General features: G+C 37.4%; 1 protein-coding gene across 1 annotated transcript in view; it reads left to right on the top strand.

Moving 5' to 3' along the window:
* ARFGEF2 (ADP-ribosylation factor guanine nucleotide-exchange factor 2 (brefeldin A-inhibited)) overlaps positions 1–11,373 on the top strand; it is a gene marked incomplete at its 3' end in the record, with an annotated part of 69,681 nt that extends 58,308 nt beyond the window's left edge. Inside the window, exons 24-27 of the mRNA XM_008577373.1 lie at positions 3,828–3,890; positions 3,993–4,162; positions 9,104–9,114; positions 11,201–11,373. Of these exons, the coding sequence (XP_008575595.1) occupies positions 3,828–3,890; positions 3,993–4,162; positions 9,104–9,114; positions 11,201–11,373 (417 nt within the window). The remainder of the gene's footprint in view (positions 1–3,827; positions 3,891–3,992; positions 4,163–9,103; positions 9,115–11,200) is intronic.
* Between the last annotated feature and the right edge of the window lie 1,722 nt (positions 11,374–13,095).

Consider the following 13,095-nt stretch of genomic DNA (forward strand, 5'->3'; position numbering starts at 1 on the left):
AACCCATGGCCTTGGTGTTATCAGCACCACACTCTCCCGAGTGAGCCACGGGCCGGCCTCTTGTGCTGATATTTTAAATTACCTTTTTCCTTAGTAGAAATTACTTTTCTTAAAAAATCTCAAGAAGAGTTTAAGATTTAAAGCCTATCCATGAGTAAGAGTTAGCCATGTTGACAGTTTCCATTTCTTTTAACTCAAAACTTTTCCATTAATTCTGTTTACTTGAAACTTGACCTAAAAATCTAGGAGAAACGTAGGTATTCTTATTTGAAAGATACTCATTAGGTAGCAGTGCTTAAAATATGAATTTCCTTAAAAATCAATAGATCCTGAAAATTATCATTCAACGAATGTCAAATGAACTACTGTTCATTTGGTTAATGACTTACCCCAGTGCATTAAATTTAGACAGTTCTGGGATATTAGCAGTACAGAATTTTTGACATAATTTGTATTGTTCTCAGAACAATCCTTTTAGTATTTCAAACTCTGCTTTTTAAATTACCTTGCTGCTATTGTTTCTCTGCTTCTCTCCAGCGAAGGTATTGTCTGTGAGGTACTTTGATGGGTTTCCTCACTTTTTCCAGTTTGATTTAGACTTATAGAACAAAGTGTTTCTTTTTCCATTACCACACTTACTTCTTCCCTATTTTTCTGCCTTAGCCAGGTAGAGGACAGTAGAAATCTTGCCCAGCACTTTTTGTGTGCTATTACTTTTTTTTTTTTTTTCAGTTGAGATATACAAGGGTACTTCAGAAAGTTCAGGGAAAGATTCATATTATCTTTTAATTCTATTTTTCCACAGACTTTTTGAAGTACCCTCGTAATTCACATACCATAATACTTACTCTTTTAAAATATACAATTTAGTGTTTTTTAGTATATTCAGATTTATGCAATCACCACCACTATCTAATTTCAGAACATTTTTATTTCTGTATAAAGTAGCCCTATACTTATTAGCAATCACTCCCATTTCCTTTCTTTCCCACCACCCCATCTCTTTAACTACTATATCTACTGTCTGTATGGATATGCCTATTCTAGACATTGTTGAATTGTTTTTTCCCCCTTTAATTCTATTTTTTTCTGCCTCATGTGTTTTAGGGTTCTGTTTTTAGATGTGTATATGTTTATAATTGCTGTGTTTCCTTGGATTAAACCTTTTATCATTATAAAGTCTTCTTTGTCTCTAGTAATGATTTTAGTCTTTAAGTTTCATTGTCTCTTTTTTTTATATGTCTTAAGTCTTTTTGATCCCCTCTTCATTACTATTATCTTTCCTATGTTAAATATACTTTCTACTGTGTCGTTTTACTTCTTGTCATTTCTTTTACTATATATTTTTTAGGTATTAGTGATCGCTTTGTGGATTATGATTAATAACATTAACTTTTAACATTCTAGTCGAATTTCTATCAACGTAATTTCAGTAGTATAAAGAATCTTGGCTCTAAAATAGTTCCATTTCCTCCCCCTTATTTGTGTTATTATTGTTGTACAAATTACTGTATATCTTTATAAACATATGCTTATCAACAGAGATTTTTAATTACTACTTTTTGCAGTTGTCTTTTCAGTCAGATAGATTAAAAAAAAAGAGTTACAAACAAAAAATGCATTAGCATTATCTTTTGTATTTTCCTATGTAGTAACCTTTATCAGTGTTCATTATTTTTTCATGTAGTTTTGAGTTACTGTCTAGTTTTGTTTCATTTCAACCCAAAGTACTTCCTTTAGTATTTCTTGTAGCACAGCTCTGCTAGTGGTGAATTATCTTAGTCTTTGTCAGAATGTCTTAATTTCTCCTTCATTTTTGAAGGATAGTTTTGCTGGATACAGAATTCTTGGTTGACAGTCTTTATCTCAGCACCTTGAACGTGTTATCCCTGGTGAGACAGCAGCTGTTAATCTTATTGAGGATCCCTTGTATGTGATGAGTCACTGCTGTCTCCTTCCAAGATTCTCTCACTGTCCTTGGCTTTCAGCAGTTTGATTATGATATATCTAGGTGTGATTCTCTGTGAGTTTATCCTAGTTGGAGTTTGTTGAACTTGCTGGATTTATTTTTCATCAAATTGGGGAAGTTTACAGCCATTATTTCTTCAAATGTTCTTTCAGCCCCACTCTACCCACCTTCTTCTCTCTCATCTGGGACTTCCATTATGTGTATGTTAGTATGTGTGATGGTATCCCACAGGTGTCTGAAGCTCTGTTCATTTTTTAAAATTTTTTTATTTCTGTTCATCATGTTAGACAGTCTCATTCAGTTTATCTTCAAGTTCACTGATGTTTTTCTTCTGCCACCTCAAAACTGCTGTTGAGCCCTCCCAGTGAATTTTTCATTTCAGCTTTATAATTTTCAATTCTAGAATTTCTATTTGACTTTTTTATTATTTCTGTCTCTCTATTGGTAGTCCCTACTTGGTGAGACATTCTCATAGTTTCTTTAGTTCATGATTTCCTTTCGTTTTTTTGAACATATTTAAAATAAGTAACCTAAAAACTTTGTCTAGTAGTAAATTCAACATCTGGGCTTCCCCAGGACAGTCTCCACTGACTGTTTCTTTTTCTGTGAATAAGCAATCCTTTTTCATTTCTTTGCATGATTCATTTTTTTGTTGAAAACTGGACATTTAAAATAATATGATGCAGGAACTTTGGATATCAGATTTCCCACCCTCCCATTTAGAGTTTACTGTTATTATTGCTGTTTGTTTACTGACTTTCCTGAATTAGTTGTGTAAAGTCTATACTTTTTCTTGCATTTGCCCACTTTTTTGCATGTGGCCAGTTAGCTTTACTTGTCAGAGATTTTCTTGAATGCCTGAGACCTTTGTTAAGTCTCCTAACCTTTGCTTGCTGAGGGGCCTTGTGTACATTTTGGGAATGCTCCTGGAACACTCAAGCAAGCAGTTTATGACACTGCCTTTGCCTCCATTTCTTGTTTATGGAGAGCCTTATGGTCAGCCAGGGATGAGAGCATATCCTTCTCATATCTTTCCTGGATGTGCACAAAGCCCTGTACCTATAATGGCTTTTTAGCTTCTCAGGAGTATGTTGGAGCTTTTCAAAGCCTCCTATGGCATCTCATCCCACCTTTTCCTTTTAAGTTTTTGTCCAAGTACTTGTTTGCCCCAACTGTTATTGCTGCCTCATGTGGCTTCAATGTTAAACAGTTGTTGCTGATTGTTTTTGGTAAAAGCTCCTGGGGGAAAGGCTGTTTGAAGTCAAATAACATCAGTTCTCTGAGAAATGGTGTTTTGGGGGAACTTCAAGGCTGTTTTGCTCCCTCCGGTGGCTGGTAGGTTGCTGGTTTCACATTTACCATGAGTTGGAAGCTGTTTGTTTTTAGAGTTTTCTGTGGAGCTAGGGAAAGAATAATGGAAATAGGCCAAGTTAAAACGCTACAGCGTTTGTCATTTAAACCAAGATTCAACCATTTCTCTTGAAAATAAAACACTCCTCAGATTTTTGTAAGCCTTTGGTTAATGACAAGAGTTCAGTTCTGAAAACATTATTTTTGGTAATTTTTTCCCAGTGTTCTTGTTACTCTTATGGAGGAGCAACTTTTTGGAGGTTCTCTCTCCACCAGTTCTCACGAACGTTATATCACATGCTGCTACATTTCGACTCTTTCCCCTGCCCCCTTTTGATGTGTCACTTTCTCTCAGTATAGGCTTTTCTGTTCTCAGCTTATTGACCAGTTCTGTACTTGTGATGCTTCATCATTTATTTTGGTGGAGGTGCCAGACCTGAAATGTTTCCTCTCTGCCTTTTCTGAGTATTTGAGAAACTTCAGCTTCCAAATCTAATTTTTATTCTATTTTGTCTGGAATGTCTTCCTAGAATCTTTACTGGATCTACCAGGCTGGATGGAAATGCAATAGGTATGTATTTGATTCACCTGCAACAATTACATAAGCCTTATGTTGTGACTCTCTGACAATTACTAATGAGGCTTTGCATGTGTCATTGGATCTGGCCTGTAGTTGACTTTGTCCGCTGGCTGTGTGCTGTGTCCATGGATGAACTGGCTTCCCCCCACCATCCTCGCATGTTCAGCTTGCAGAAGATTGTGGAGATATCATACTACAACATGAATCGGATCCGACTGCAGTGGTCCCGAATATGGCATGTGATTGGAGATCACTTCAATAAGGTAATTATTCAAAGTTGAAAACTGCTCCAAAAAAATAAGTAAATAAAAGAAATGAAAACTTCTCCATCAGTGTCAAAAAAAATGTAGGCAACTAAATTCAAAAAAGAAGTGATAAAAAGTTAGTCCTGTTTTTTAGGTGTCTATAATTCATTTTCCCTATGAAATCAAGAATAGCTTGATAGACTTGCTAGCTGCCCCCCCCCCCCAAAAAAAGCTTGATAGTAAAATACTTTAACATCCCATATCCGGGGTGTGAGCTAATACCACAAAGATGATTATAGTCACTGGACAAATATATTGGTGCTTAAAAGCATTGTGAAACCCTAAAATGACTTCTTAATAACCTAAGATTGTTTTGTTCCATATACTTTCACTATTAAATGTCATTACTTCTAGTATTCTGTCTCCCATTGCTACCTCTGTTCTGAATTCTTTCTGATAAAATTAACATTTGTTTTTAAACGAGAAACAAGCCGAGGACAATTCTGTGTTCTAAAACCAATGAGTGCTGGGAGTAAACTAGTCTGAACTTTCTCTCCTTAGAGGTTTCATTATACACATACAGACGCAGACACATGCATATATTTATTGAATAAATTAAAAATCAAATATGTGCTTTACCACAATAAAAATATTGGGGGGAAAAGCAATCAAAACAATGTATGTACCTGTGATGTTATTTACTTCTTTAGGGAAACATAATAGCTTAATAACACTGTTGCCTACCAAAACACACTTCATGATCTCAAGAAAATTTTCTCAGGCCTGGAGATGCAAGGTTTTAATATAGATGCTTACAAATTGTATTTTAGTAAGAAACAATCCGAAAGAGAATTGCTCTGTTTACATTGAACAGAAGAAAATCATAGAAAGAAGTAGTCTGCCATTGGGATATAGAACAGTCACTAGGATACTGGTAAATGATTTGTAGCATCTCCTGATTTCTGCTGTGTAAATACCCCACCATGGCCTATTTAAAGCTGGTGATATGGTGTCACTAAATGTGTAGCAGGCAAAAGCTGGGCACCGTTAGCTCTCACAGGCAATGCTAGCCTGCTGCAGCAACCACTGAAATGAGGCATGTCAAATGCAGTCTTGCTTCTAACTTGGTACATGAGCTAGTGAAAGTTCTTTGTTTTCTTATCAGCTCAAATTAAGGTACCTCACAGCACACTGTCTGTTTAACAAAGTATCTGAGTGCCAGCAGTGGACACACGAGGTCCCTGCCTGAGTACAGCTTGCCCATATTTTATGATAAAATAACTTGTGAGAAATGCAGTGTGTCTGGGTTCTTGAGATGGCCAGATCAGAGAAGTCCTCTCTATGGAAGTGGCCTCTCATGTGAGCCCTCAGTGAGCAGAGAGGGGTGCAGGAGCCTGTGCATGACCCAGAGAAACTATTTGCTGAGCAAATGGTAACCCTTTCATTCAAGTAATCAACTAACTCAGCACCATCTTTCCCACCATTCTGGGTAAACAAATTCTATTGGACCAGTTGAAATAATTGATGTGCACTTGCTCGAGAAAGAAAATGTGACTCATTACCATTACCTTGTACTCTTGTCCAAGCCTGTGACAGCTAAGCTAGAGCTAACATTGCTCTTGTATTCCACAAGAGCTGTTGGCTGACAGCTGTGGAATCCTTTGTTCTCTCAAACATGACTGTCCAAAAGTGTTTCAGTAAACATTTTCCCAACTCTTCAAAGTCTCGATTTCAGGTTCAGTGGGGCTTCTTTTTTTGGGAGGGAACATCAATTTGTATAGGTTACTTTACCCACCTTTGATTCTGTTGTCAAGATTCATTGCATGCCAGTTCTCAGTTATGAATGGGCCACTTACTAGCAAGCTTGGGACATAAGCTGGCAGGTAGTAATTAGACATTTCATGGTTGTCAACTTCATTACAAATGTCCGTTCCGTCTAATCAGCACTGTTAAGCCCCAAGTTGTGGAAAACTCATTTGCTCACTTTGGGGCTCTTAATTCTTTCCACCACCTTGGAAAGATGTTCTGCTTCCCTTTGTGCACTGGAGCACGTGAGAATCTCATGGGTTTGAAGAAATGTGGGTGGCTGAGTAAAGCTATAACTTAGCTGTCAGGATGCTAGCAGGGTCATTTGAGCAGTCATGTGATGCTCTTCTAAACTAGGGCACAGATACTGTGTCTTGGGTGAGCAAAGCTGCACAAGTATGGTGTGTATACCTGAAATGTCTGTTCTACCTGGATTTTTAGAAGGGAATATTCTTTTTATTAATTGCTAATTACATGAACACACATTATATGAACTTGTTCCCCTTTTTAAAAAATTACAGCAAAAAATACCTTTGACCACCCCCCGACCCTCTCCCCCGACACACACAGCTGGCCCTCCCCTAAGCTCATGATCCTTACCAGTTTGGTGTATATTCTTTTGACATTTTTCTATGCATGTACATATGTATGTACTCATAGAAATATAGATTTATTTTCTTGGTTTGTTTTGCTTTTTTAAAAAGCATAAATAGTATTGCACATAGCATTTTGTAACTTCTTCCACTTATCAAGGAATCTTAAAGATTTAGCCATGTTAGCATATGTAGATTGGTTCTTTTGTATATTCTCTTTATTTGATTTTTTTTGGCAGCTGGCCAGTACAGGGATCCGAACCCTTAACATTGGTGTTATCAGCACCATGCTCCACCAAGTGAGGCTAACTGGCCTGCCCCTCTTTTTTATTTTAATTGTGATAAAATACACATAATATAAAATTTACCATTTTACCCATTTTTAACTGTACAGTTCGGTAGTGTTAAGTACATTTACATTGTTGTGTAACAGTTCTCCAGGAGTCTTTTCATTCTGCAAATCTGAAATTCTATGCCCATTAAACAGTACCTTTCTATTCCTCTTCCCCTTTCCCCTGGCAACCACCATTCTACTATCTGTCTCAATGAATTTGACTACTCTAGGTACCGCATATAAGTGGAATCAGGTAGTGTTTGTCCTTTCATAACTGGCTTATCACACTCAGCAAAATGTCCTCCAGGCTCATCCGTGTCGTAGCATGTGTCAGGATTCTTTTTCTTTTAAAGGCGGAGTTTACTCTCTCTTTTTAACTGTCAAATAGTAGTCCGTGTGGTAGTGTTTGTCCTTTCATAACTGGCTTATCACACTCAGCAAAATGTCCTCCAGGCTCATCCCTGTCATAGCATGTGTCAGGATTCTTTTTCTTTTAAAGGCGGAGTTTACTCTCTCTTTTTAACTGTCAAATAGTAGTCCGTGTATCCTCCCTTGTTGTTGGATGCAAATAGAATGAACAGACTGTGATTCATATCAAATATCCTTAAGTAAATCACACTAATATTTGTGTGTAACCTTTCCCAGGAAGACAGATGAAAATATGTCATGTGAGCAATATGTCATGCATCCTTATTGGGGCTGGTGCTGAGGGGATTTAGAAAGAGCCACTGCTGAAGCATTCTCAAACAAGGACAAAATTTCTGTGACCCAGCATTTCTGCGCTAGAGAGATGACAAAAGAGGTCAGGATGCCAGTCCCTCTTGCTTGTCCTATTCATTCATTCACTCAGCCTATATTTATTGAGGCATGCTCTCCGCTAAGTACTATGCTAAGTGCTGAGAATACAGCAATTAAGAAAACTTTTAAAAATTCCTGGTTTTGACAAGGGGCCCTGAATTGATAATAGTTGCAGGTAGGTGATGGGTGTACAGGAGTTCATTATGTTGTGAGGCTGCCGCACGGAAAAGGAACCAGAGTACCCAATTGAGAATTTAAAAGGGGGTCTTTATTGGCCGGCTGGCTACTGTCTCTCCAAGAAAGTCTCGGAAGAGAACAGCCCTGACTTGAAGTTTAGGGGTTTTTTTAAAAGGTGCATTTTTACATTAGTCACATAGTTAAAATTATCAAATAGTCACACACTTATAGTTATCATATAGTCACACACAGACACACATACCCTCCTGGCATGAGGAGGGGGTTTGGGGAAGCCTAGCGCAAGCTGATAACAGAAGCTGAAACAAGCCAGTTACTCAGGGGCAGCTTGGGTGGGGAACAGCAAACAAAATTCAGACTTCTCTAACTGCAGGCTAATATTTAGCTTTTAACTTCTGTCAAGGGGGCTGAAGAGCTGAGGGGGATTTTCAAACAACAACATTTTCTAAGCAATTCAAACACTGTTTAAACTTTATCAATCTATCTTGTCACACAGCAAGTAGTTTCACAGAAGCAAATTGTGTATGTTATAAAAGTGGGAGTCACCCTATTTCAATTACACTATTCTTTTTACTTTTAGAAAGGGGCCCTGTGAGTTTAGAATCACACATTGCCAGCCACTCTCAGGCACTGTTGGTGAGACTATCCCTTGGGATAACATTTCAAAAGCATTTTGATGGCATGCGTCAAGACCCTTAATATTTTTGTGCCGATTGACTCAGTAATTCTACACTTATATAACTCATTTGAAATTCAGTAAAACGTTGTGAGTCACACAAACTAGTTTAAAAAAAAAACCACCTAATTATAGAGCATTTTTACATTAGTCACATAGTTAAAATTATCAAATAGTCACACACTTATAGTTATCATATAGTCACACACAGACACACATACCCTCCTGGCATGAGGAGGGGGTTTGGGGAAGCCTAGCGCAAGCTGATAACAGAAGCTGAAACAAGCCAGTTACTCAGGGGCAGCTTGGGTGGGGAACAGCAAACAAAATTCAGACTTCTCTAAGTGCAGGCTAATATTTAGCTTTTAACTTCTGTCAAGGGGGCTGAAGAGCTGAGGGGGATTTTCAAACAACAACATTTTCTAAGCAATTCAAACACTGTTTAAACTTTATCAATCTATCTTGTCACACAGCAAGTAGTTTCACAGAAGCAAATTGTGTATGTTATAAAAGTGGGAGTCACCCTATTTCAATTACACTATTCTTTTTACTTTTAGAAAGGGGCCCTGTGAGTTTAGAATCACACATTGCCAGCCACTCTCAGGCACTGTTGGTGAGACTATCCCTTGGGATAACATTTCAAAAGCATTTTGATGGCATGCGTCAAGACTCTTAATATTTTTGTGCCGATTGACTCAGTAATTCTACACTTATATAACTCATTTGAAATTCAGTAAAACGTTGTGAGTCACACAAACTAGTTTAAAAAAAAAACCACCTAATTATAGAAGTGTTAATGTAAATGTTGGTACAGCCACAATATGGAATATTGTGTAGCAGTTAAAATGTTCATAAAGTTTATAATGTGAGGAATGTGTAGTAAGTTAGTGAAAAGGACAGGATATAGAATTGGACAGGCAGTATAATAAAGATACTACTGTGCATCATTCCATATGAAACACCATCATGTAAAGGAATTTTTTTCATTATACTTCTGCATTTTCCAAAACTTACTGTCATCATATTACTTTTAACAATCAGACAAAAACTGTTTTAAAATATATAGCTTTTGCCAACAAGTTCCTTTATTACCCATTGGCAAATAATTATGATTCAGTTTTATTATGTATTGAAGTTACCTAGGTATGTAGTTGAACCTCCATTATCTGGAGGTGGCATATTTACTTTGTGGACTTTTAGTTAATTTTCAACTCTGTTTTGACATTCTCCTTGCCTTCTCTAAATGGCCTTTTGTATTCTCACTTAGAATGGGTCCAGTACAAATGTGAATGTTATCTTAAGACAAATGAAATTTGAAAGTCAAATGTGCAGTCCCAAGGTCACTCTAATGACTTTCAAAGCTACTGCTATAAAAGCAATAGGTTTGCATAGCTTTGCTTCGTGCTATTTGTGAGATAATAGAGTTCCCCCATAGGGAACTCTGCCTTAATAGGTTGCAAGACATATATGCAAGTATTCAAGTGATTCCATATTTAACCTTGCAGCTCTTTCAGAAAATAGGCCATTTTTTCTTTCCTCGGGTTTTGTTTTGTAGTAATTAAATTAAAAATATTGCATCTTAAATTATGTATGGATACTTCAGTCCACATATGAGTATACGTGTTTATCATAAATGTATACCCCTGACCAAAAATTTAAGAGGATATGCACTAAAAATTTAGTAATAGTTAATATCTCTGTGTGGCAGCATTACAAGTATATTGGTTGAAATGTTTTGGGCCAGAAAAATTAACAGTGGCTTACACCACAAGGCTGTGCATTGTTTACGTTAAATGAAGTCAGAGTCAGACTGTCCCACCTTTGGTTTCATAGCACAAATTGTCCCTGCAGACCCAGGTTCTTTCCATCCTTCTGTTCTGCTGTCCATGGGGTCAGCTTTTCATCCTTGCGTCTATTCTTTCCTGATTGCAGGATGGTGGTGCTAGCTCTAGGCATCATGCTGGCTTCAGAATGGAAACAAGAGAAAAGGGAACAAAGCTTAAATGAATGTGGTTTACTGTGTGCTTTAAAAAAATTTTTTTGAGCAACGCTTCTAAGGGATGAGCTGTGTTCATTTCTCTTTCCATTCTCCAAAGTACAATTGGCCCTCCGTATCCATGGGTTCCACATCCATACATTCAACCAAGAGTGGATTGAAAATATTTGGGGGGGAAAAATGGGTCTGTATTGAACACATACAGACTTTTTTTCCTTGTCATTATTCCCTGAATAATATAACATCTATTTATATAGCATTTACATTGTATTAGATATTATGAATAATCTAGAGATGATTTTAAGTATACTGGAGGATGTGTGTAGGTTATATACAAATACTACGCCATTTTATATCAGGATTTATATAGCATTTACATTGTATTAGATATTATGAATAATCTAGAGATGATTTTAAGTATACAGGAGGATGTGTGTAGGTTATATACAAATACTACGCCATTTTATATCAGGAACTTGAACATCCTTGGATTTTGGTACCCAGAGGAAGTCCTGAAACCAATCCCCCACAGATACTGAGGGCTGACTCTATGAGGGTACTTCAAAGAGTTCACGGAAAAATAGAACTGAAAGATAATAAGAATCTTTCCATGAAGTATTCCCATAGAGATGATGTGGCTGTCCCATTCCTTCCTCAGATCTCCAACCATCCGAGACATGGTGATCCGCTGTATTGCCCAGATGGTGAATTCCCAGGCGGCCAATATCCGCTCAGGCTGGAAGAACATCTTTGCAGTGTTCCACCAGGCGGCCTCTGATCATGATGGGAACATTGTGGAGCTAGCCTTCCAGACCACAGGCCACATCGTCAGTAAGTGCCTCTGTTCCCTCCTGACCAGTGTCCCACTGCAAGTCTAAAAGTGTGGCTGCTTATTTACTATCTATTTTTCTATCTAAAGGGGCTTCCTTGCTTTACCTGCGCTGTGATATAATAATGTGCCAGGTGATGTTCTAAGCAATTAACATGTATTAATCCTCACATCAGTCCTTTGAAGGAAATGCAGTTGATCCTTACTACTAGTGGGCTCCATGTTTGCTGATTCGCCTACTCACTAAAATATATGTCACCCCAAAACCAGTACTCCTGGTGCTTTCGTGTCATTTGCCAGCATGTGCATGCACAGAATAGCAAAAAACTTGAGTCACCTAAGGTGCACATTCTCAGCTGAGGTGGAACAGGGTGATGCTCTAGCTTTTTTCTTTTTGCCTCAATTGATGTTGTATCTCACAACTTCACTAAACTCATTTATTGAGTTCTGCTAAGCTTTTTTTTTTTTAATGTATGTCTTAGGATTTTCTACTTATAAAATTGTGTAAATTTTTTTTGTATTTTTCAATTATTTATTTATTTATTTTTATTTTTATTTTTTATTTTTTATTTATTTATTTTTTCTTTTTTTAAAAGATGACCAGTAAGGGGATTTTAACCCTTGACTTGGTGTTGTCAGCACCACACTCTACCAAGTGAGCCATGGGCCATCTCTAATTTATTAATTGTACATTTTTATTGTGTACAGTTTGATGTTTCAATAATGCAAGTATTATGTAATGATCCAATCAGAATAGTTAGCATATCTTATCACCTAAACATTTATCATTTCTTTGTATTTCATTTATAACATTTAAGATCTTCTTTTCTGGCTATTTGGAAATATACAGTACAGGGCTGGCCAGTTAGCTCAGTTGCTTAGAGTGTGGTGCTGATCTAGGGTTCGATTCCTGTATTGGCCAGCCGCCCAAAAACATAATAAAACAAAACAAAGAAATATATAATACAGTATTACTAGCTGCTCTAGCTTCTTATATCAGCTCTCACACCATAAACAAGTGTCCTTTCTTTGGTCTATTGAGTGTCACATTTTTCATGTTTTTGTGCTTTTTGTTGGTGGTTTTGCTGTTTAAAATGGTCCCCAAGCATAGTGCTGAGTGCTGGCTAGTATTCCTTTTTGTTCGTTTGGGTTTTTTTGGTGGCTGGCCGATACACTGGCTAGTATTCCTAAGTGCAGAAAGGCCACCGCGCCTCGCTCAGCCAGTGAGCGGGAACCGGTCCGTATGTGGGATCCGAACCCTCGGGCGGGAGTGCCGCCGCGCTTCCCAAGCGGCGCACTATCCAGTGCGCCACCGGGCCGGCCCCCCTAATTTATTTTTAATTGTACATTTTTATTGTGTACAGTTTGATGTTTCAATAATGCAAGTATTATGTAATGATCCAATCAGAATAGTTAGCATATCTTATCACCTAAACATTTATCATTTCTTTGTATTTCATTTATAACATTTAAGATCTTCTTTTCTGGCTATCTGGAAATATACAGTACAGGGCTGGCCAGTTAGCTCAGTTGCTTAGAGTGTGGTGCTGATCTAGGGTTCGATTCCTGTATTGGCCAGCCGCCCAAAAACATAATAAAACAAAACAAAGAAATATATAATACAGTATTACTAGCTGCTCTAGCTTCTTATATCAGCTCTCATACCATAAACAAGTGTCCTTTCTTTGGTCTATTGAGTGTCACATTTTTCATGTTTTTGTGCT

The sequence above is a fragment of the Galeopterus variegatus genome, unplaced genomic scaffold, assembly GCF_000696425.1.
Source record: "Galeopterus variegatus unplaced genomic scaffold, G_variegatus-3.0.2 Scaffold1500, whole genome shotgun sequence".
NCBI classification, from domain to species: Eukaryota; Metazoa; Chordata; class Mammalia; order Dermoptera; family Cynocephalidae; genus Galeopterus; species Galeopterus variegatus.